Genomic DNA, 24,379 nt, shown 5'->3' on the forward strand with positions numbered 1-24,379 from the left:
TTATTGGGCAGATAGAGAACTCTTTGTTGCATTCGTCTGGCACGGCTCATATTAGATTGGCATCGAGCACTTTGAGTTTGTGAGCTGTGGCTGTTGGATTATATTGAATTGAAGATGATATGACTTCTGCTGCCTCTGAGTTATGGCCTGACCTACTATGCATGCATCCATCCAAACAATATTGTCAAAAAAAAAAACATTTTAATAAGATTTTGGCAACAGCAGCAACACCCTGCTCTTTGCTATATCTAAAACAGTTTGTGGTTTTTAGATTGATTGAAATAAATACGCTAAGAAGCATTGAAAACTAAGGCTACACCTATGATCTAACTACTGTATATTAGGACTTTTGGTGAAAAATTTGAAGATTTTCCATCAGAGCAATCAAGGCAAACAGTGATTGACCAATAAAATCACAGTGTTGCACAACTATATTTAAATTGCTCAGAGATATATCCAAATAAGCCTGTTCTCCCCTCACTTCTGCTGTTGAAGCGTGTTTTTTGTGACCTCTACAGGCCGCTGAGCAATACTGCGCAGGAAGCTTGGTTCTTCTTCTCCCTGCAGCTGCTCAGTCTGTGTCCGTGTTCAGAGGCCTGTTCATGCTTTGCTCTCTAACATGAGCTTTTAGAACCAGAACGGAAAGCAGCTTGTTTTAGAGCTCTGCGCGTGTGCTCTGAGGACCACACAGCCTCAGGCCACGCTGAACAAACCTGTGTGAGAATCTTGGATGTTTGCAGGTTGTGTCCTAACTGAGCATGTGCAGAGGAGAAGAGAAGCAACAGCAGCGCCAAGTCTCAACGAAAGGACTTCAAAACTAGCTTTCAGAGACAAGTCTTTGTAGCTAAGGCTCTGTTCACTTTTCCAATGATTAGACATATAATAACATTGAGCGCTAATTTGTGTAATTAATTAAAACACTTTTGTGTGCAAATGCTATCCACTAAATATTGATGAACACCACAAGTCTGCTTGCCCATCCATAAAAGTCACCACACACTACTGATTTCAGTTATTGACATAAACTACACTTCAAGCAATCCATACAAAATGTGATCAGGACATGTTAAAGTCATTTTTCAAATAACCAAATTTGACCATATCAAAAACAATGTGACAACCAGTTTAATGCGAGATGTACAAGTCCAGTTCCAGTTTTATGTGTTTTAAGTGATTATTTCTTTAAAAGGTGTTGTATTTTTATGAAATCATCTTGTCAGTACAAATGCATGAATTAAATTTTTCCAATATTTCATACTTATTCAAAGACTTAATCCCAGCATGGAACCCGTCTCTTCACTTTGTCGAGGAATGAAAGGCAGATCTGAAATCTGAAAGTGATGCGAGGGAAATTCTGAGTATGTAGATCCGGCCTCATCATGAGTCACACAGAGGTCTGAACCTGATGCCGCAACGACTGTTCACCTCTGCAGCTGCCATGGCGACGCACAAACCAGTGTAAAGGCCAATTCATACTTCACAGGAGCAAGAAGTTTGTTCTTACATCTAAGGCTGCAAGAACAGCAAGGCTCTTTTCAGCTCTTGCATTTCATACTCATGTTGTCATAGCAATGGCGGTAGTAGTTTTTGAGTGAAAAAGGAAGAAGATAAAGCAGAGACCAGTGTTTGGCTGTGCCTACAAAACGTCTCAAAATAAAGGCCCTGGTTTGTCGCCAAAAATGGATTACTGTGATCAGGAGGGACGAGTGGAATTGGCTAATGCTAGTTTACATATTATTGCCTGGCTATGCTAATAAACGTTAGCCGTTTTGCAGACAGTTTTAACAAGCCTAATTTCCAACTGTCTGGATGTTATATTTTAGGATCAGACAGTCACTCACCCTCGCACAAAGTCCATGCATTTGAAAGCTTTGAGGGCTTGTCCGGTGCAGAGGGCTTGTGGACGAGGAAGCTTAGGTGTACATGATTGTGAAAGTTTGTTGTGGCAAGTTGTCGCAGTGACAACGCTGTTTTTCATCACTATCTAACAGTGGAGATGGGCAACAGCATGTCGTCAAAATGGCGACGACAACAAATAAGTCACATAACTGAAACCCATGGATATACGCCGCCAGGTCTAGCCTGCCTTCTTTGGGAAAACACAGCGTAGCTGATGGACAGCCCGTCTGATGTGCAGACAACAGGCTTCAAGAACTAGAGAAAAATCACGTTCTCGCAGCCCTCGTTGCAAGAACAATCTTCTTAAGAAGTATTAATTAGCTATAAGAGGGCCAGGCTTGGCTATTCTTATGATATAGTATTGCTTAGGAAGCAAGGATAAACATTGATGTACTGTGAGATGCTTTAAGGTTTTTGATGATAAATTATGTTTCAAACACAAGCCTGAAAAGGTTTGGCCATTGTGCTCATGAAACTGCAATGGTTTGAGATTTCATAAACCAGTCTGACTTTTCAGTTCTAAAGCTGGTCTATAACGGTAGTTTTTGAGGTATAAATAATGGCTAAACTAGATCCAGATAGGATGATTACTGCACTAGTTTTAAAGAAGGACTAACCAAAAAAAGAACCAGTAGGAGTTTCTTCAAAGTTCTGACATTGACTAGAAAACATTTTATTTTTGTGTGTTTTGCATTGTATTTGTTCATTTGATTGTTGAATCTTTCTGTCTCTTCATAACTTCATGACAGTAAGAGCAAGTGCAGTGTTGAGTCATGAGCAGAGGACACTGGTGTAGGGCGGTCCTGCAGATATTGCCCTCTTGTCCCTTCTCACTGTGTCACACTCCGAGTCTGGACTGAGGCCAGACAGTGTGAGGAGCAGGTGAGGTGACAGCACTCGGCCCTGCCAAACCGCAATGCCAACAAAGTACTTTTTCTACCACAGTATTTCTCTTTCAGGAAGACTAAATCTGTGTGGATGTTTTTTTCTGTGAAGGACTGTCTTTGCCTTAATATTTACTTCTGTCTTTTTGGTCGCAATTGTACAACAAACAGTAAGATGGATGACTAAATAATGATTTAAAAATATTAGACCAGAACTAAAATAAGTATTATGCTACGACTTCAATCAATCATTCAGGGAGACATTAGGCCTAAATCAGAACTATATGAGCTCTACAGCACTACTTTACTTCTGTAATTCTTGGTCACGCCACATTAACTCTAGGAACAGCTAACAGAGATCTGTTTAATAAGAAAAAATCCTCAGTTTGCAAGTTCTGACAGGGCAAATATTTGGAAAAGTTAGGCTGCAGACATAAGCATCCTGGTTTGGTCCTGGTTTGGTCCTGGTTTGGTCCTGGGTTGGTCCTGGGTTGGTCCTGGGTTGGTCCTGGTTTGGTCCTGGGTTGGTCCTGGTTTGGTCCTGGTTTGGTCCTGGTTTGGTCCTGGGTTGGTCCTGGTTTGGTCCTGGGTTGGTCCTGGGTTGGTCCTGGTTTGGTCCTGGTTTGGTCCTGGGTTGGTCCTGGTTTGGTCCTGGTTTGGTCCTGGGTTGGTCCTGGTTTGGTCCTGGTTTGGTCCTGGTTTGGTCCTAGTTTGGTCCTAGTTTGGTCCTGGTTTGGTCCTGGTTTGGTCCGATGTTGAGCTAACTTTAGTTGTGATGTATGTTGACCTGGATTGTCCTGGCCTATTATTGAGTTAGTTCTGCATATCGTAATTAAGTTCAAGTCTGGTTTTGATGTTTGTTTGTGTGTAAGTGTGATCACAGCCAGGTTAAATCAAATTAAACATGCATTCAAGTAAAGTATGAGCCCTGAAGAGGCGATATATAAGTCAGTTTGTCTTGCTGTCCATCACGCTCTCAGCAGACATGTGTATGATCCGGAGGTGAGAAGGACAGCAGGCGTGTGGAGCGACCAGTCTGGAGGAGGCTCATCGGTGTCATCCTCCTCTTGACCCTCGCACACAAGAACAACACAGCCGCTGACTGGAGCTGGAGAGCAATGCTGTGTATCAAAAGCACTGCAGTCAGACTATGTGAAAGCCATTTGATGCTTAATGGGGAGCTGCCACTACTATTTAACACTGATATGGTATCATTAAATATCACTTATTCAAATTGGGGTTTTGCTTTGCCAATTTTTAATTTGTTTAGACAGCAGACATGGTGATATTATTTGTTTGTAGAGCTCTTTTTATGAAAACAAATGTTTTAGCTGAGACAGATTGAGCAAGATATTCTTACAAAGCAACGGCATTTTCTCCAACAATTAAAGGACACCGATGGTCAATTAGGAAATTAGGGCGTATTACTTTGATGATTAATGTTTATATAATGTTTGCACTGTTTGCTATACTTGATATGGAATAAACTAGGACTAAATAAAGTCTTAACACTGCGTATTACTAAGCCAGAACTATTTAAAACAACTGAATCAATACTAACTCAGGATAAAAGCATTTTAGCAGTAAAGCAGAACTAAACCAGAACCAGAACTCAGCAAGAGCTAAAGTAAGGACAAAATTGAGTAACCAAGACTGATCTAATGACTGTGTGGTGATGCTAAGTGCTCAATGTGCTCAGTAACTCCAGTGTGATAATTTTTTTTAGGCAAAATGTGTTCTTCACCGTCTGAAGCTGCTTTCAGTAAACCAGGACTCACACTTCCCTGGGGATGCGCACGTTTTACAATTAGTAGATTCTTTTTGAGATGATTTTATTGAGGCTAAATCACAGTGAGTGTGCCGGAGGTTGCTGTGTGCGGCTGCATTTGTGTATACAGGCCCCTGTAGCCTGTTGAACCACTTAAAGGATTCTATTTAACGGGTCAGCCGAGCAATTAATCAACGGTTTAATTGGAATCCCGAGTGGAGTGACATGATTAATGCAAATAAGGTCATTAATATGCAGGTCTGCATCGGACGTGAAATTAAAATGGCTCATCCACAAGCGCGGGCTAGCACTTTCATTATGGAAAATTAGGATGCAATAATAACTCAAAATACACATTTATTTTCCAGCCACAGTCAGAACAGGACTTGCCTACAAGAGTGGAAATATGAAGTGGCAGAAAGTAGCGGCGTGGAGGCGCAGGCTATGCTAATGCTGTTAATTTCAGCTCATTAGGAAAAGCCTGGTGTCTGCAGGGCTCTATTTTTAATTGGATCACCAGGCAATTTAAACCACATTTGGATTTTAATTGCTTTTTTGAGCTTTGTTATAAAAAAGTGCAAATGCAGAGGTTTGTTATTGGATGTGTCTGGACAGTGCTGCATGGGGACATTGACCTGAGTGCTGTTGCCCCAGGAAACGGTCCACATAAAGACAGAGTGTAACCCCTGCTCCAAGTGTCGTGACCACTTAAACTCAGACACAGGACAAAGACCAGGGACCAGTTCAACAGTTAATCCTGCATCTGCTGCAGGGAAACAGGGACACACAGAAAATCTGGAACCACATGTATTTTTAGGAGACTCAATTATAAAGCACTATTATGTTTCAGATGTGGCCCATAAAGTTTAGTGTAATGTCATATTGAACCGCATGGATAAAAAAATACACTGTCTGGCCAAAGAAATTTAACTAGGTACAAGCTTTCCATTGGATAATTACTGCATGGGCAATTATGTTTCAGCTGGCAACAAGTTATTTAACCCCAGCTGATGTAATGAGTAACATATCATTTCTTAAACACCCTGTCAAATGACACATCCTGTGGCAAAGATGTTAGTCTGTTTAAGAATGGTCAAATCATCGGTATGCATCAAGCAGAGAAAGGCGATTGCAGAACAACTAAAATTATTAAGAACTGTCCAACGCATTAGTAAAAACTAAATGAATAGTGAGGAACCATCGTCTTCCAGGAACATCATTTTCCTCAAGCACAATGCGAGGGGAACTTAAGGGATTGGGACTGAACAGCTGTGTAGCTGTAAGAAAACCACTAATCAGTAAGGTAGCCGGAATAAAGGCTTCAGTTTTCTAAATCGCATAAAGATTGGCATCTGGAGGAATGGAAGAAGGTCATGTAGGCTGATGAATCCACATTTACCCTGTTCCAGTGATGGCACATCAAGGTAAGAAGAGTGGCAGGTGAAGTGATGCACCCAACATGCCCATGGGGCAGTGGTATGATCTGTACCCATCATGCCTAGTGCCCATGGGGCAGTGGTATGATCTGTACCCATCATGCCTAGTGCCCATGGGGCAGTGCTATGATCTGTACCCATCATGCCTAGTGCCCATGGGGCAGTGCTATGATCTGTACCCATCATGCCTAGTGCCCATGGGGCAGTGCTATGATCTGTACCCATCATGCCTAGTGCCCATGGGGCAGTGCTATGATCCGTACCCATCATGCCTAGTGCCCATGGGGCAGTGCTATGATCCGTACCCATCATGCCTAGTGCCCATGGGGCAGTGCTATGATCCGTACCCATCATGCCTAGTGCCCATGGGGCAGTGGTATGATCTGTACCCATCATGCCTAGTGCCAATGGGGCAGTGCTATGATCTGTACCCATCATGCCTAGTGCCCATGGGGCAGTGCTATGATCTGTACCCATCATGCCTAGTGCCCATGGGGCAGTGCTATGATCTGTACCCATCATGCCTAGTGCCCATGGGGCAGTGCTATGATCTGGGGTTACTGTAGTTGGTCAGGTTAAGTTTCAGCAACATTATGTGCCCAAAGAATGAGGTCAGCTTGCTACCTGAATATTACTGAGTGACCAGGTTATTCCAACAATGGATTTTTTCTTTCCTAATGGCATGGGCATATTCCAAGATGACAATGCCAGGCTTCATCAGGCTCGGATTGTGGAAGGATGGTTCATGGAGCATGAGACATTATTTTCACACGTGGATCGGCCACCACAGAGACCTTAACCCCATTGAGAATCTTTGGGATGAGCTGGAAAACGCTTTGTGCAGTGGTCACTCTCTCCCTTTATCAATACAAGATGGAAATAAGTCATGTGAAATTGCAGAAGCTTTTCATAACGATGCCAGAGTGATTGTGTGCCGCCATCAAAGCTAAAGGTGGTCCAATGAAATGTGTCTTTGTGGCCTTTTTTTGGTGGGGACTTTTTGGGCATTGTATAATATTCACAGTTAAAGGTTGAATGGACGATTTTTTTTACCCAAATCTGAGTCTTATTTCCTCGTGGCATGGACTGCCGATTAGTCCTGCCACATATCAATCATAAAACGCACCTACCGCTCACCTGCAGCTGCGTGAGGCTCGTCCCCACGTTTTCGCGTGTCTAAGTGCATTGATCTATCATAATATAGTTCCCTCAGTGTATGGGACAAAATGAAGACGGAGAAAGACTTAGAAGAAGATGAAATATACGGGAGACGAGAGATGCGATGCGATCCGTCGCGCTAATAAACAAACGCACGTGTGTGTTGTATCAGTTCGCACGGGGGAGTGGCATGCGCACTTCCGCCTGCGTTCTCAAATCGCCGAAAAATCGTCCATTGCGCCTTTAAGTTTGCATTGTCATTTGGTGGGTTTTAGTTTTAGTTTTCAATTCAAGTTCGACTGATACATTTGTTTACAGGCACGTTCAATAAACCAGTAGATAGAAGTTTATGTCGGGACATGTGAGGTCAGATCCATCCACTGGAGTCATGGATCAAAGTGAAACAAATTGACTGTCTGAGGCTCTGAGAGCTGTCAGTGCTGATGTGATTGACTTAAAACTTTTGAATAATGTTTATTTGTGGCTGTATTCTTTGTTTGTATAGATTTGGTCATGATTTGGTCTTGGTTTGGTCTTGGTTTGGTCCTGGTTTAGCCCTGGTTAAAATCTTGTTTAATCCTAGTTTTGCCTTGATTTCCCCCTGAGGGGAAATAGTGTCAGTCAAAGATCATGAATTATCTCATGATGAGGGGAAAAAAGAAAGTAATATAACATTGAACATTATCATCTCTAAAACAGTTTGGAAAACAAGTGCTTATAAGAACAAAAAGGTAATACAGAATTTGAGTATTGGGTGTATTGTACCAAGGGTGTTCAAAGAGCAGATAAAAAACACGTTCTAATCTTTCAAATAAGATAAATTGTGATTTTTCTGCACTTTGTGTGTATTTTTTGTCATTTCACATTAGTCTGGCACATACACCTCAACTAAAACCTTTAAAGACACATTTTAGCACTTTTCTGTTGGATAAAATACATTTTGATGTTCGTCACTGGGGAAAAATGCTAATGCTGACTAAAATGCATTTCTCCTGCTCCTAATGTTCGTTGTATCGGGGCGTGCCAGGCTGTACACTGGCTTCTTGGGGCTTTCTGTAATTACACCGGTGAGTAGCACAGAGCTGTCTTTTTGCATGGCAGATGGTCCAACACCAGGCAGCATCAGGTAACCGTGACAACCACCTCCCCACTGCAGTTTACACACAGCGCACACATACACACACCGTACACACCGTACACACACCCTCAGGGCGGATTCAGGTCAACAAATGTCATTACCCCGTCTGTCCAGAGGGCGGTGATGCAGCTAATAGTGTTCATGATGCGAGCTGTAGGCCTTTAGTCATTTAGTCAATTAAAAGTAATAATAATATTTGATTCAGCTAAAATGTTAAAGATTAATATGAGACAACAGCAGAAAGTAGAAGAAATGGAGTGAGATAGCTGAAGATGGTGAAGATGATAAAGGAGTAGTGGTGGGTGATATCGACAAAAACTAATATGTCAAAATGTAGTATTCTAGTAAAAGTATTCCAATAACAATATTCAGTCATATAATCAGTAATATACCATCATTAAATGTAATATTTGAGGTTTTAGTGTCAGACAAATGTGAAATATCTGTGTCACAAAGTGCCGAAATATCACCTTTATACCCTCATTTTAAAGCTTTGTGTGTGTGTGCGTGCGCGTGCGCAGTTTTTACTCTAAACAATATACTCGATATTCAAATATAGCATTTATTCAAAACAACATTAACAATATTAACTAAATATCAATATACTGCCCACCTTTATGGGAGTGAATCATGAATTGTAAAACTGACTTTTACATATAAATACACTGTATACTGTACTTTTCTGTATGAATACTGCTTCTGCTGTTTGAGTCCGATACATGATCAGATTATAGATAAATACTGATACTGAAATGTTTCTGCTAGTTTCACATTGACTAATCAATTGTTTTGGGTGTGTCTTTAGTCGACCAAGTTTTTGGCCGCATAGATTTAGATTGTTGTTAATGAAGTTTGTACTTATGTTTAACTACCAGAAATGATGTGAATGCAGCTATTATGTTTTGCCTGATGGTCATGCTTTATCTATCTTGAAATAAAACTTAGCACTTAAATGAATGGGCATTTAACAGTTTGGGATTATGCTCTGCTTTTGTACCATTTTCAAGTCCTAATACATTCAGATTTGGATAACCCTTATGTAAAAAGAAAAAAGATAATTAATCGCAGTGTATGAAAAACATGATTTGCTGCTCCAACTCCAAGACGACTCCAAGAAAAAGTAAAATACACACTTGGATAATGTTGATTTCTGCAGATGAATTTCATGCATTCATATTCATTCATAAAACAGTTAACAAATGATCTTCAAATTTTACTTCAAACACATCATTACTTTAGTCAGCTCTTGTGACTTCTACATCTGCTGTTGTTGAGTGTTGTTCCTCTCTCTTCCAGAGGGAGGCAGTCACACTCCTCACGCAGGCACAGGCTGTGAACGCTTTGACCATAAACACATTCGTTCATTCACTTAATTAATCACTGTTAATGAACCAATCAAGTCAAGGTTGTTTTATGCAAAATATTATGTGCTGCTGTGATGTTTATTTGTGAAGAAGCATTAATTTTCATGACACTAGACATTCATAATACGGTAGTGATTCTGTAGCCACTTCATTTGAGACATTTTGAGGTGGTTTATTATCAGTTTTGCTGTTTTAGATGTTCCCCCCCCCCCTTTTTTCTGGAATTGTATATGTCAGTGTGTTTATAACAGAGCTGCACCATACAGTCTTCTACATAACAATTGTCCCTTTGTTGTTGTCACACAACCAAATCTGTAACTTCTCAGTCACAAAGCTTCGAAATACCCAGAGTTTTAAAACATCTGTCGAAGTCCACTGCAGACGTTGCAAAAAAAAAAATCTTCTATCATTAATTAAAGTAAATGGCACCCACTCACGACTCCCCTCCGCATGTCCTTCTGTCTTTCCTGTGTTGGAGAGCATCCCGACAGCTGCATACAGATGTAGCACTGGGTTCTTTTCTAGCCCCCACTGGGCGTCCACATGGAGCCCGCATGCATGGATTCACTCTGTCACACTCCAACAAAAAAAACATTAAATACAGCATCGAGAGGCTCACTCTGCTTTTGTTTTGTTCTTCTTTTATTTAGCGACCACCATCTTTAATCATCTTCAGTGGTATAAGCCTTCACAAATGGGATTATCTGCAAATCACTAGAAATAAATTAAATATGTTGTAATGCTATGGCATGGAGTGTTAAACTGACAGAATGACCATCCTGTTGCAGTATTACACACACGCACGCACGCACGCACTCACACACACACACACACACACACACACACACAAGATCCAAGAGAATACTTTGATATTTTGAATTGTTAGAATTTTCTTGATTTGTACTTGATTATGAGTAATTACTTTGATATAACATTACATAAGTAGAAGTAAAAAGTAGTGACCCAAAGAATAGGAGTAAAAAAATACTGAGTACTTAGAAACAGTTTGGATGTAACATTTATTTAAAATCTGATTTATGATTTTATGTAATCAGAATATTAAAGAATACAGAATACAAAATATTAAATAATAAATCAATTAAGGTATTTCCCAGAGTACTTAAGTAAACACCTCTGACATTTTATAATTTTAGACCATAACATAATAATCTTTTTCCCCTGATGGATGCCAATATTCTAAGATACCCCCCTACGCATTTTAAAGCACTGTGTACATAGGAAGAATTGACCAATAAGCTAAAAGGGTGTCATTATTTAATATTTAACAGCAGCATCACATATTTTTTCAATCTTGTGCTGCCCATGTGTTGTTAACATTTTACCAGTTCACCACTTGGTCCCATCAATGACAGAGTTTGCACTGTGGTCTCATTTCTCTGGCCTGGTCTGATCCTAAATGTGTCTCTGATGTGGTGGGCGGCGGCAGATCGATGGGCGTCCTGTGGCACAGCATTTAAGGTTTTATTATTTCTTAAATCAGTCCGCAGTGCCAGGGTACTCGCGCTGAAGAGCAACTGTGTGGTTTTGGTCCATAAAAGTACGTTGCTCCTGAAGCCTCGGTGTACGGATATCGATCGACCGTCTCCAACTGAGAAGATTTCAGCTCATGTTTCCACGGTGATGGCCCCATTATGTAATGTGTGGATTACAGGTGTGCAGCACTTTACAGTATTTCACCAGAAAAGCACATCATTATGACCTATAACCCAACCACTGAAGATGTTGATTGCATATTATTAACTAAAAAAACTGTATTTCATCCAAGACCATGTATATGATGAAGAAATGAGCTCATCATTTAGCTTACATCTTATTTTTGGTATCCACTTTTCATGACCTTTTGAAAAGAAAAAGAAGAAAAACAACACAAAAACATTTATTTAAAATGCTTTGTTTGTTTAAAACTGTTAATAGTAATAATAATAATAATAAATATAGCCGCAAGCGGCAATGATCGGCCCTCGCCACGCCGCCGCCACACCGCCGCCACGCCGCAAGAGGAGGGGGCGCTAACGCGCCCCAATTGTCCTTTTATTACGCCTACTGCTGAATCTGTGACGCTGTCACATCTTCTCCCCTTTGTTTTACCATCAAAAAGCTATTTTATTTTGAATTCTTGGCAAAATGTGCGGCTTTGCCGCACAGACACCGTGACTCTTTGAATGAAAATGTGGATAACTTTTGATGGTCCACCCCTGAAGATGAGTCCCACCAAATTTCAGGTTAATAGGGCTGACGCCCTGGGAGGAGTTTGTGAAAGTCTAAAGTGTAAACATGTTCTGGCGATTTCCCCATTGGAATAACATGAAAGGTTTCGGTCATCGTTGGGCAACGCCATAACAATTATGACATGGGTCTCATTGACTTTTTTGATGGGGATGCTAAAATTGAGTTGTGTGTCAAATTTCATATAATTTCGCAAAACTAAACATTTAACCTCCATATAAAATCTGTAGGGGGCGCTGTGGCGCCAAATGAATTTATTTCACTTCAAGTAGGTTTAGGGCAAAGAGTTTAACAACTGATTCTAATTTGATGCAATTCGGACTTTATCTGCGCAAACGGCAGAAATTTTAAATATGGGAGATTTCTGAAATTTTAGTTACAGTTTGCGGCTTCGCCGCACAGAGACCGTGAGAGGTATCAATGTAATTTGGATAACTTTTGATGTCCCACTCCGCAGTAGCATTTTCACCAAATTTCAGCTTTTTAGGGCCAACGCCCTGGGAGGAGTTCGTAAAAGTACGACGTTTGGAAAAACTCCGAAGTCATGTTTAGCCATTTTTGAAGCAATATGGCCGACATTTGGTTCGGGGGACGGCGTTGCCGTAATAATATTTTTTACTTCTCTTGTCACCATCTACCTCTGCGCCAAATTTCATGATTCTACGATCAGATTTTTTTTGGGTCATTTCCCATCTCTCAATGCATTTTTGGTACATTTGGTGGCGCTGACGCGCCAATTTTTTTTATTTTAGAAAAGGGAAATAGCCAGAATGTAGAGAGGCACGATTTTTAGAGGTGTGCAAATTTTTGTGACTTTTCGTCAATGTTCACTGGGTGAAAAATAGGGGGGTTGGTCCCGAGAAGAAGAAGAAGAAAGAAAGAAAGAAAGAAAGAAAGAAAGAATAATATTCCGATGCGAAAACAATGTTTCCCATTTTTCAAATATCATAAACTATACATTTTCGGAAAGCGCTCGCGCTTTCCTACCTCATGGTGTGGGTCCCTGGTCACTGACGGGTACTTTCGATAATTTTGAGTGGGCTCCGCCCACTTTGTGTTTTTGGCCCTCTATACAGTAATAATGTTCAATTTTTGCATTACATGCTTATATGCACGGAACATGCAAGAGATGGGGAACGTATTCGTGAGCTACTTAGCGCAAATGAGTGCTTTATATGGGGATGACGACCGCTTCGCGGTCGTCATCCCAATGTAAAGTGCTCGTTTAGTGCGAACTTTTGCACGGGCTTCGCCCGTTTACAACGGTAATGTTCCATTTTCCTACAACTAATTAGTATGCACGGGGCGTGCATGAGTGGAGGAGTGCGTTAGTGAGTGTTTGGAAGTGGGCGAGCGCTTCGCGCTCGATTTCGTGCGCACTACGTGCGCACTTTCGCAGCCGTGCTTCGCACGGCCTTACGAGATTAATAGGCCTCTCGCCAGCTTGTGGCGCTCGGGCCTAATTAGGTGTACATTTTCATCGTTGGTGTATATCCACTGTGCAATTTCCAGACATCAGATTGTATGATTTTTAGATAATTTATTTGTATGATATTGCTGCAAATAAGTATTTGAACATCTGCAAGAATTCTGACTTTCAAACCTGTTAGTCTGCCACTACCCCACTTATTAATCTGCATTAGTAGCACCTGTTTGAGCTTGTTAGCTGCATAAATACACCTGTCCACCCCACGATCAGTCAGACTCCAAATACTACCATGGGAAAGTTTAAAGTAGGGATGTCCCGATCAGGTTTTTTTGGCCCCGATCCGATTCCGAGTCATCTGATTTTGAGTATCTGCCGATACCGAGTCCCGACCCGATACTTTTGTAACACATTTTTAAAAATGCACAAATGCAACATAAACAGGTTGTCCCCAGTTTTTATTTTATTTTTTAACACTTTAACAGTGCACCTTTCTTTGAGGTAGCTTGAATAAGAAATTATAGTGCAAAATTTGAATTAAATAAAAATAGCAGCTCAACTTCAAATACCCAGCAGGCATGTAAACAAATAAGCAAAGTGCATATTAAATGAAAGTGCAACAGTGTCATAAAGTAAGGCCAGTAATGTGCTTTTCAGAATAATACTCTTAATACTCTTTCGGCTTAAATAATAAAATGTTTTTCTTGATGAAATCCGTCTGAATGTCGAGTCGAGAATAAGCCAGGGGCGAGTGTTCTGATCCTCGTGGCAGCCATGATGTCCATCACACCGCCCTTAACCAAACCGCACATCGTCTCACCCATGGCTTTCTTCATATTAGCAGCGTTGTCGCGCAAAATTACATCAACCCGTTGCTTGTCGATGCCAGTTATTGAGCATTTTTCCTTCATCTGTGTGACGCGCTCTGCTGTGACATGCAGGATCCCACGGTGCAAAACAAAGCTAAAGTTTACTGCTGTAAAGTGTGGGCTTTACGGCAGTAAAATGTCACGATCCATTCATGCGTATACGGAGGCGAGAGACAAATAATACGCTTGAAATGTATAGCGCTGATCAAACTAATAAGAGTAATATTTATATCCGATCAGTGATTAGGGGGCGACGTCCGATTTCGATCGAGTCTGAAACCGCGTTATCGGGCCCGATTTCCGATCACGTGATCGGATCGGGACATCCCTAGTTTAAAGACACCAGAAACATAATTGTAGATTTCCACAAGGCTGGAAAGGGCTTCACGGCAATTGGCAAGCAGCTTGGGAGAAACGATCAACTGTTGGAGCAATTGTTAGAAAATGAAAGAGGCTAAAGATGTCTGTCAGTCTCCCCGAGACTGGGGCTTCATGCAAGATCTCACCTCGGGTGGTATCAGTGATGATAAGAAAGGTGAGGAATCAGCCCAGAACTACACTGGAGGATCTGGTGACCTGAAGAGAGCTTGGACCACAGTTTCAGGGGTTACTATAGTCAATACACTACGCCGACATGGTTTTGAATCATGCATCACACGGAAGGTTCCTCTGCTTAAGTCGGCACATGTCCTGGCCCATCTGAAGTTTGCCAGTGACCATCTGGATGATACAGAGGAGTCAGAGGAGAAAGTCATTGGGTCAGATGAGACCAAAATAGAACTTTTTGGTATAAACTACACTCGCTGTGTTTGGAGGAAGTAGAAGGATCCCTAGAACACCATCCCTACTGTAAAGCTGGGGGTGGAAATATCATGCTTTTGGGGTGCTTTTCTACACAGGGGACAGGACGACTGCACTGTATGAAGAAGAGAATGAATGGGGCCATGTAATGTGAGATTTTGGGTAACAACCTCCTTCCCTCTGTCAGAGCATGAAAGATGGGTCATGGCTGGGTTTTCCAACTTGACAATGACTCGAAGCACACAGCCACGATAACCAAGGCGTGGCTCTGTATTCAAGGTTCTGCAGTGGCTTAGCTAGTCTCCAGACCTAAATCAATAGAAAATCTTTGGAAGGGGCGGAAATTCTGTGTAGCTCAGTGACAGCTACAAAACCTGACATGTCCAAAGAAGATTTGCGTGGAGGAGTGCATCAAAATAACATTGCCTTTCTCAAGTGTTCAAATAAATAATTTATAATACAATGTAATTTACGGGAAAACCCTGACGGGCCACCACTGGATTTTTGTAGTTGCAAGTTCATTACAACTGCTGTTTGTCCTAACAGCTGTGTTAGGTTATGGTCTTGTTGACTTTCTCTTACAGCCCTTTTTATCACTTCCACTTATCCGGGTCCGGGTCACGGGGGCAGCAGTCTAAGCAGGGACTCCCAGACTTCCTCCTCCCCAGACACTTCCTCCAACTCCTCCGGGGGGATCCCGAGGTGTTCCCAGGCCAGGCGAGAGACATAGTCCATCCAACGTGTCCTGGGTCTTCCAAGGGGCCTTTTCCCGGTGGGACATGCCCGAAACACCTCCCCAGGGAGGCGCCCAGGAGGCATCTGGAACAGATGCCCGAGTAGTAAAGTGTTCATTGGATTCATGAGCTATGACGTAAGGCCACCTATGCTGCTTCAAGTGCCAGCGCTTTGGTCATGTAGCAGCAGTCTGCAAAGGGAAGCAAAGTTGTGGGAACCGTGCATTAAAGTATGGGAAATGTGAAGGAGCTAAGTGTAAAGGTTTCCAAGTGCGAATGTTTCCAAGTTGTTGTTGTTGTTTTATGGTGGTTGGCATCCAATTGTTGCATTACCGCCAGACTTTATTCCTCAGGAATTCCTTGGAAGGTTCCAAGTGCGAAGGTTCCAAGTGCGAAGGTTCCAAGTGCGAAGGTTCCAAGTGCGAAGGTTCCAAGTGCGAAGGTTCCAAGTGCGAAGGTTCCAAGTGCGGATGTCCCAAGTGCGGATGTCCCAAGTGCGGATGTCCCAAGTGCGGATGTCCCAAGTGCGGATGTCCCAAGTGCGGATGTCCCAAGTGCGGAGGTCCCAAGTGCGGAGGTCCCAAGTGCGGATGTCCCAAGTGCGGAGGTCCCAAGTGCGGAGGTCCCAAGTGCGGAGGTCCCAAGTGCGGAGGTCACAAGTGCGGAGGTCCCAAGTGCGGAGGTTCCCAGTGTAAAGGTTCCATGTGTGAAGGTTCCAGAAGTACAGAGAATACCTTGTTGTTGTTGTTGTTGTTGTTGTTGTTTTATGGCCAGAGAATACCTTGGTTGTGGACAGAAAGGATCTTGTACTCTTTATGGTGGATGTTATAAACTGTGCTGCTCAAACCCAAAAGAGAACTGAAACAATCAGGATCATTGCTAAAGCTGCTGGAGGATTCCTTGGAACAAAAGAGATTGAATGGGCAGAAATAGAAAACACGCTAAAGGCGCTAAATGGGAGTCACAGTAAAGGAAGTCTAATTTTGGAGAATCAGAGTAATCAGAGTAAAGAAATGGAGGTAGGGGCGTCGCTGGTCTGTCCACAGTAGATGCACAACGACATTGACGGAAGTAACTCCAGAAATCACAATTACAGTGGGTGGATGCCGGCTGTTCTGGAGTGCAGAGGAGGAAGAGAATCTCGTGTGATTGGAATTTGTTGGCTTGGAACTCTTGTGCTTTGAACTCGTGGGCTTTGAACTGAAGAATAAAGTCTAAAGAATAAAGTCTGAGGTAACCACTAGTGACCGCTATAGTAACTAATAATGACTGCTTAATTACAATCACTCTTTGATGATGTCATCAAGCAACAACACAACAGATAATTGAACCTGGCCGACTGCGCCAAACCGCCACGAAAAGTAATAATAAAGTCTAAGGAATAAAGTCTGGCGGTAATGCAACACTTGGATACCAACTGCCATAAAACAACAACAACAACAACAACTTGCATACCAACCACCATAAAACGACAACAACAACAACTACAAGAATAAAGTCTGGCGGTAATGTAACACTTGGATACCAAATGTTCTCCACAAGTGAAGGAAGGAAGAAGGAAGAAGAAAAAATGTCCTCCACAAGTGAAAGGAGCTCTGAGGAGATGTTGCGGTGCTGCATGTGTCTGCAGGTGTTCTCTGAGCCAGTGTCCACTCCATGTGGACACAACTTCTGCAAACACTGCATCTCTGAGGCCTGGGCCCCTAAGGGCCCCTGGACATGTCCTCTGTGTAAAGAAATCTTCTACAGCAGACCACAGCTCAGAGTCAACACACTGCTGCGAGAGCTACTTTCAGAGGCTAAACTGGACAAGAAGAAGAGCAGACCTATGGATGAGATGATGATCTTTAGTGAGGTCCAGTGTGACGACTGCTCTGAGCCCAAGCTGAAGGCGCTGAAGTCCTGCCTGGTCTGTCTGTCCTCATTCTGTGAGACCCACCTTCAGCCTCATCTCACAGTCTCTGGGCTGAAAAGACACCAGCTGATGGAGCCTGTGGAGAACCTGGAAGACAGGATGTGTCCCAAACACCAGCGCCCCCTGGAGCTCTTCTGTGGCACTGACCAGAGCTGCATCTGTACCCTGTGTGTTCTAGAGCACAAGAACCATGAGTTGTTGTCTCTGGAGGAGGCGTGTGAGCGCAGGAGGTCCTCTCTGCCGCACACTCTGGCTCAGAGCCAGCACATGGTGGAGCAGAGGAGGCTGAAGATCCAGGAGATCCACCGCTGCGTGGAGCTCAGTGACACAGAGGTCCACAGAGAGAGGGCTGTGGGGCTTCAGGCCTTCACTGATCTCATTCAGTCTGTTCAGAGGCGTCAGGACCGGTTCTTAGAGGAGCTGCAGCAGAAGCAGAGCCGGAGCCTCAAACGAGCCCAGGAGCTGGTGCAGCAGCTGGAACAGGAGATATGTGAGCTGGAGAAGAGCAGCACTGAGGCGGAGAGGCTCTCGCGCTCTCTAGACCCCCTCCACTTTCTACAGCGCTGCCCTGCACTCACGCCCCCTATTGAGCTGAAGGAGTGGAGCAGCGTGAATTTTGAGCCGGAGATGTGTGAGGGCAGTGCGGGTCGGGCTCTGTCTAAGCTGGAGAAACATCTCTCTGAAGACTTTAACAAACTGTTTAAACAACTGCCCTCAGAGTCTAACAAGGCCGAGCTGAAGAGAGTACAGCAGTTTGTGGTGGACGTCACTCTGGATCCAGACACTGCTCATAATCGGCTCGTTTTGTCTGAAGATCTAAAACAAGTTCATGACACTGATGTGAGGAAGAAGCTCCTAGATTCTCCTCTGAGGTTTGATGGATGTGTTTTTGTTCTGGGAAAGCAGAGTTTCTCCTCAGGCAGGTTTTACTTTGAGGTTCAGGTCGAAGGGAAATCAGACTGGACTTTAGGAGTGGCCCATGAGTCCATCAACAGGAAGGGAATGATCACTGTGAGGCCTAAAAATGGATTCTGGTGCATCATGCTCAGAAACAAAGAGGAGTACATAGCTCGTACAGACTCTCTTGTCCCTATGTCTCTGCAGCGAGCTCCTAAGAAGGTCGGGGTGTTTGTGGACTATGGTGAGGGTCTGGTCTCCTTTTTTGATGCAGATTCTGCAGATCTTCTCTTCTCCTTCAGCGGCTGCTGCTTCAGGGATAATCTTTGTCCATTTTTCAGTCCTGACTTGAATCACAGAGGTTTAAACTCTGCTCCTCTGGTCCTCACTGCAGTGGAGACTTTCAGAGGTCAAAGTGACTAAGAACAAGAATAAAAGTTTCAGTCAAATGTAACTGTGGATACTTTTTACTCCATTTTGAGCTGAAAGTAAAAAGTTCTCTTTATAGTTTCAGTTCTTTTGAAATGTCTGAAGGTTTATTTTAATCCTGTTCATGGTGTCCTCCTGTGAGAGGGTTTTGGGTTCAAGTCTCAGCTTTGATATTTGATCTTGACTTTAGTTGAAGTTTGAAAATCCCAGATGAGAGTTGAAGGACACAGAAGATTCCAGTTGAAGAAGATGATAAGGTGTATTTGAACTCACGCTCCCAACGACACGGACGACTTGACTCTGGGCCTCATGATGGACTGTTGAGTGAAGATGATCTGAACAAACACACACAAATGTATTTGAATCATCTCATTGTAACAAATCAATGTGTCAATTTTTTTTCTAAATGGAAATCTGAACTCACAATCCTCTCGTAGAAGTCTGGAGTCGTGGCCTGGAGGACGACACACTTTTGTCTTTAAATGTTTCCTTCTGTTTCATTCAAGCCGCTTAAGTCCTTAAAGTGTTTAAGAATATTTGTTCAATTGATAATGTGTTGATCAGATGTTGGGTGAAGAATAAAATATTTACATTTGAAAAATAAAAGTAATTTACACAAGTTTAATGGAAATTTTCCCTGTTTAAAGTTAGTCCTGGTTTAGTCCTGGTTTAGTCCTGGTTTAGTCCTGGTATAGACCTGGTTTTAGACCTGGTTTGGACCTGGGTTTAGACCTGGGTTTAGACCTGGGTTTAGACCTGGTTTACACCTGATTTAGTCCTGGTTTAGAACTGGTTTAGACCTGGTTTTGTCCTGGTTCAGTCCTGGTTTAGACCTGGTTTAGTCCTGGTTCAGTCCTGGTTTAGACCTGGTTTTGTCCTGGTTCAGTCCTGGTTTAGACCTGGTTTAGTCCTGGTTTGGACCTGGTTTAGACCTGGTTTGGACCTGGTTTAGACCTGGTTTGGACCTGGTTTAGTCCTGGTTTAGACTTGGTTTGGACCTGGTTTAGTCCTGGTTTAGTCCTGGTTTAGTCCTGGTTTCAGAGGACATGACTGTCTGATTTGGTAAGAAAATGTTTGCACAAACACATTAGTTTAAGTATTAATGTCACTTACATAGTATATAAGTATATACTAAGTGCTTGAGTCTGGGAGCAGGGGGCGGTGTTTAACAGGAAAATGAGCTTGTTATGGACTAATATTGTGGCATTAATCAATAGACCCTTTAAAAAAAGTTTCAGTGGAACATGATGTGATTTCACTGGATAAACTGGGATTAAACTCAGAATATCACAAAATATGAAGGTAAAAACACATGATTTATAGGCAAGGCAAGGCAAGTTTATTTGTAGAGCATATTTCATACACAAGGCAATTCAAAGTGCTTCTCATAACAGGAAAAAAAACATTAAAATCACAAAGAAATTACAGACCACACACATAGCATTCCAGACACATTTACTATTGGATTTTACTGCATTTGTTGATTTAATAGTAGATTATTGTCAGTTTTGAGATTTATTGGACAAATACAAATACAAATACAAAGTGATGTAGATTCCACAGCAGCTTTTAATTTTATCAACAGATACATTATATATATTACCAACAAACTGCACATTTCTGTCCCAGAAATTAAAAAAAGTTGCTTATTTTTTGTTCTAAAGAGTAGTGTTTGGATTGGATCTCAGTCGGGCTTTGAACTAGTGTCATGGTTCTCTGCTTTTGAGCGTTTAAAAGGGTCTCGACCTTTAAACCCATGTCTCAAATTCGGCTCCTAATGACTGACATAGCCCCTTTCACATTTTCATTTATATATATATATATATATATATATAAAGAACCTGCTGCGACCCTTTCTCTGGAAAAAGGGGAAGTAGATGAACCTGCAACCTGCTGCAACCTTTTTCTGGAAAAAGGGGAAGTAGATGAATGAATGCTATCAAATATACCCTTCCAAAACATGTTCAGAAATAGCCTCTCTCATTTGTACTTGAGCAGCAGCCAGTGTCACCTCAGACTCCCATGAGTTACCTTCAAATACAGCAGTCGTTTTTTGAATCCAGGGCCGGTCTCGCAGAGGTCGGGATAAAAGCGGGTCTCTCTGGGCTTAGGGTCCGTGTGCGTGGCGACGGGAAAGGGAGGCGGCCTTAGCGCGAAATGTCAGTGCTTTCCCTGTGAAGCTGGACTCATCAAAGGAGGATTAGTGTCGGACCGCTGGCCTCGTCGGACCAGTCGACTCTGATGGGGTAATCTGATGCATCGCAGCTCATAGCAGAGACACACAACATTTGCACAAAGCACACACAAAACGTATACCTAGGCTTCAGCTTTGATCCCCAGGCCCAAGAGAAAAAGAGCTGCTGTTGATTTTTGAGCAGGTCAAAAAGTACTTGTACGCCATGTTCACGCGTGTGTTTGCTTATGTGGTCTCGGCCTGGTTATACAATTAATCAATGGTCCCACACGTTCAGCTTAGTGATCCTATTGTAAATTAATTCCTAAGCAGCAGTACTACGAGTATCACTAAGTAGTATCGGTTTGTTGTCAAGATTAGCATTATTTTTGTTCCAGCCTATTACAACAACAGTGGAATTTAATACAATGTCAACATTTTGACACAAGGCATCCATCAAGCAGCAAAATGACTGCCAAATCAAACTAACGGTTGTTGTTGGCTCAAAATCTGACTCCACACTTTGGATGGAATATGGTAAACCGCTGTTAACTGTGCATATAACTTGGCCCTATTTTGAATGTTCCACTCTGACTGATATTTTTTGCTTAATATGTCATTAAGTTATCATTTGTAATAACATGTCTGTAGCTAATCCAAATCCCCCATAGGAAGTTATGATGGTCTTTTCCCATTCTTGTTCTTGTAAAAAGATACATTTAGTCCCCATATAGATGGTTTGATGTTGTTAAAAAAGTGCATCTTTTACAGACACTGTTCGGTCTGCATCAAATTATGACACGTGTTCATCAGTTGCGAACTCGAAAAGTTGTAATGTTACGTTTTGTGATGAGAGCAGTTTGGCTTTGCGGGGACAGTCTACCATGCGTTGCCATCTGGAAAAGCTGTGCATGTGCCCAAAAAATGCATGCATGGGAATACAAGTGCCAAAGAGTTGCAGCTATCAGTTAAAACCACCTATACTTCCTGTCACTGTTTGAAAATCTGGTAACTTAAATTAACGCTAGGCCATATGGCAAAAATATAACTTTTTTCCCTTCATATTGTTTGATCTATGTTTTTTTATTGGCTTTTACTCAACTTATAATATAAAATCACTTTGAACTTACATTACTGAACTGCTCAATGATTTAAGAAGAACATACAAAGTTAAAAAGTGCAAAATAGTATTGTAAATATCCCTGAATATTAAACGTTTTAAGAAGGCGATTCAAGTGTTTGTCCCTGAAAGAGTTGCCAAGCCAATCTAAATAATCTTCCCTGCTCAGAAATCTCGAGGCATGTTACATCTTTGTTTGAAGCTGCATTCTTTCATTCTTTCCGGTAATTTCCCCCCTTTCTCTCTCCTCTTCTCCCTCTCAATCGCCCTCTTCTGCGTGTGTTATTAGCCATGCTTTAATAATGAACCCAACAGGCGTCCTCTTCATTAGACAGGCGAGAGGAGAGAGGCCAGAGAGTGAGCTGACCCTGCTACACTCGCCTCATTGGGGATCTGGCACAAGAATTTTAATAGGGGCGCAACGCAGGCAGGCAGGTCATTCCAGGAGACACACTGTGCATGCCAATCCGGGCTCTGACCAGTTGGCGTGAAGTGAAGGCAGCCAGAATGTGCACAGCGACGCCTCTAGCCTGACAGTCTGCACCCAGGGAGGAAAGAGCCAGGGAAAAACGTGGGAGCAGCGAAAGGCGACTGGGAAAATGGGCGGTAAAGGGATCAAGATGACAAGAGTGAGAGGGGTTCCGCAGAATAGTGTTCGAGCATGGATCGGGGATTTATATACCGTATGCTAGAAATGGGGCATTGACAAGGTGTTGGTGTAATCCCTCAGTCAACCAGGTGGGTTCCATTGTAAAAGAAAATTGAACCAGTCAAATGTTTCTTTATAAGGAATACGTTCCGCCACTCATCCAAGTAGAATCTTCATTTCTGGCAGGATTCTGAGTTGCTGCTTTGTATGTGTCTGAAGGAAGGAAGGAAGGAAGCTAAACTACATTGAAACTAACACTCTAGTTGTTTATAGTAAGGAATATCTGTTGAACCCTGTCAAAACTGAAGAAGCTACTTGGATGAGTTGCGAAACATATTCACCCTTGAGAGAATTCAGTTTCCTTGGACGACTGGGTGATTATATAGACAACTTGTAATGTTGATTAAAGTAGTAGTGATAGTAGCATGAAACTGGCCTGACTATGTGACCCAACTCACAGGACAACGGCAGGGGGCGCTCAAGCAAGAACTATTTATGCATAAACTATTCAAAAACAATGTATTTATATGTAAAATAAAAAGGAAGATTATCATGGGAAAATGTGTTAGTTTTTATAAATGCTATAATCACACAGTTGCCTACAATTGGTAATTTGGAAAATAAAATATAGTGGTACTCTGCTGTTGGGCTAACTCTGTGGACTCCTGCTGAGTGGCCCCTGTGCGCTCCAGCGCCAACATAAGAGCGTCCTGCTGCCGTACTCGCACTAACTGACTGTCCACGGCCACTTGTACACCAGGTAATAAACTTCATATGAATAAAAACAGCTTCAGGATCCACTCCCTCTGCCTCGGAGATTGACCGGTTGATCCTGATCGATGGGTTGGTGACCACTGACCTAAATAATATAAGTCGACTAATACAATTGTTGGTTGACTAAAACCCCATCCACCGATAAATTGACTAAACAAAATAATGGCCGACAGTAAGTAAGTAAATGTTAACATTGTTTTAACATCAATATATCAGTTCCCATGAAACAAATGTAGTTTAACAGTAACATATTTAATACATTGTAATGGAAATGTATCATTATCAATATTAACCTTTGTCTTGATGCCGCTCCTATTATTTTCTTGGTGCCATTTATGCCTCAACCAACATTCTGTGACTGGAATAGCCATGGGTCTTGTCCAAGGACACATTTCTCACTCCGAGTGGAAAGTTAATGTTGGTGGGTTAGTGGGCAACCTGCTTAACCTCCTCTTGGACCACACTCACTCTAATTTAAAGGCATACAACTGCAGAACTTACATATGGATACCAATCTATAGGGATGTTAACAGTATTGTTCGTGCTAGTGAATGTACTCAGATAAAGTAATCCTGCTGCTATCATGCTCGACCCATATTATTGGGAAGCTTTAGTTAAAACCCCTTGTATAACTTTTTCCGTATCACTTCTTGTGCCAGTACTTCACGGTTAGTCTCGGTCTGCAGAGCTCTCTCTCA

At 42.2% G+C, this 24,379-nt stretch overlaps 1 protein-coding gene across 1 annotated transcript; it reads left to right on the forward strand.

Moving 5' to 3' along the window:
- The first annotated feature begins 17,294 nt into the window (after positions 1-17,294).
- LOC140361460 (E3 ubiquitin-protein ligase TRIM21-like) lies at positions 17,295-18,969 on the forward strand. Its single transcript, XM_072447170.1, has one exon. The coding sequence runs from the start codon at positions 17,295-17,297 to the stop codon at positions 18,957-18,959; it is 1,665 nt and encodes a 554-aa protein (XP_072303271.1). The 3' UTR covers positions 18,960-18,969.
- Positions 18,970-24,379: the final 5,410 nt, after the last annotated feature.

This window comes from Eucyclogobius newberryi, unplaced genomic scaffold (genome assembly GCF_026437365.1).
Source record: "Eucyclogobius newberryi isolate DKJ021-1_F unplaced genomic scaffold, fEucNew1.0.hap1 SCAF_16, whole genome shotgun sequence".
NCBI lineage: Eukaryota > Metazoa > Chordata > Actinopteri > Gobiiformes > Gobiidae > Eucyclogobius > Eucyclogobius newberryi.

Coding starts and splice junctions, on each gene's coding strand:
- LOC140361460 (XM_072447170.1), top strand. CDS start 17,295: ATGTCCTCCACAAGTGAAAGGAGCTCTGAGGAGATGTTGCGGTGCTGC.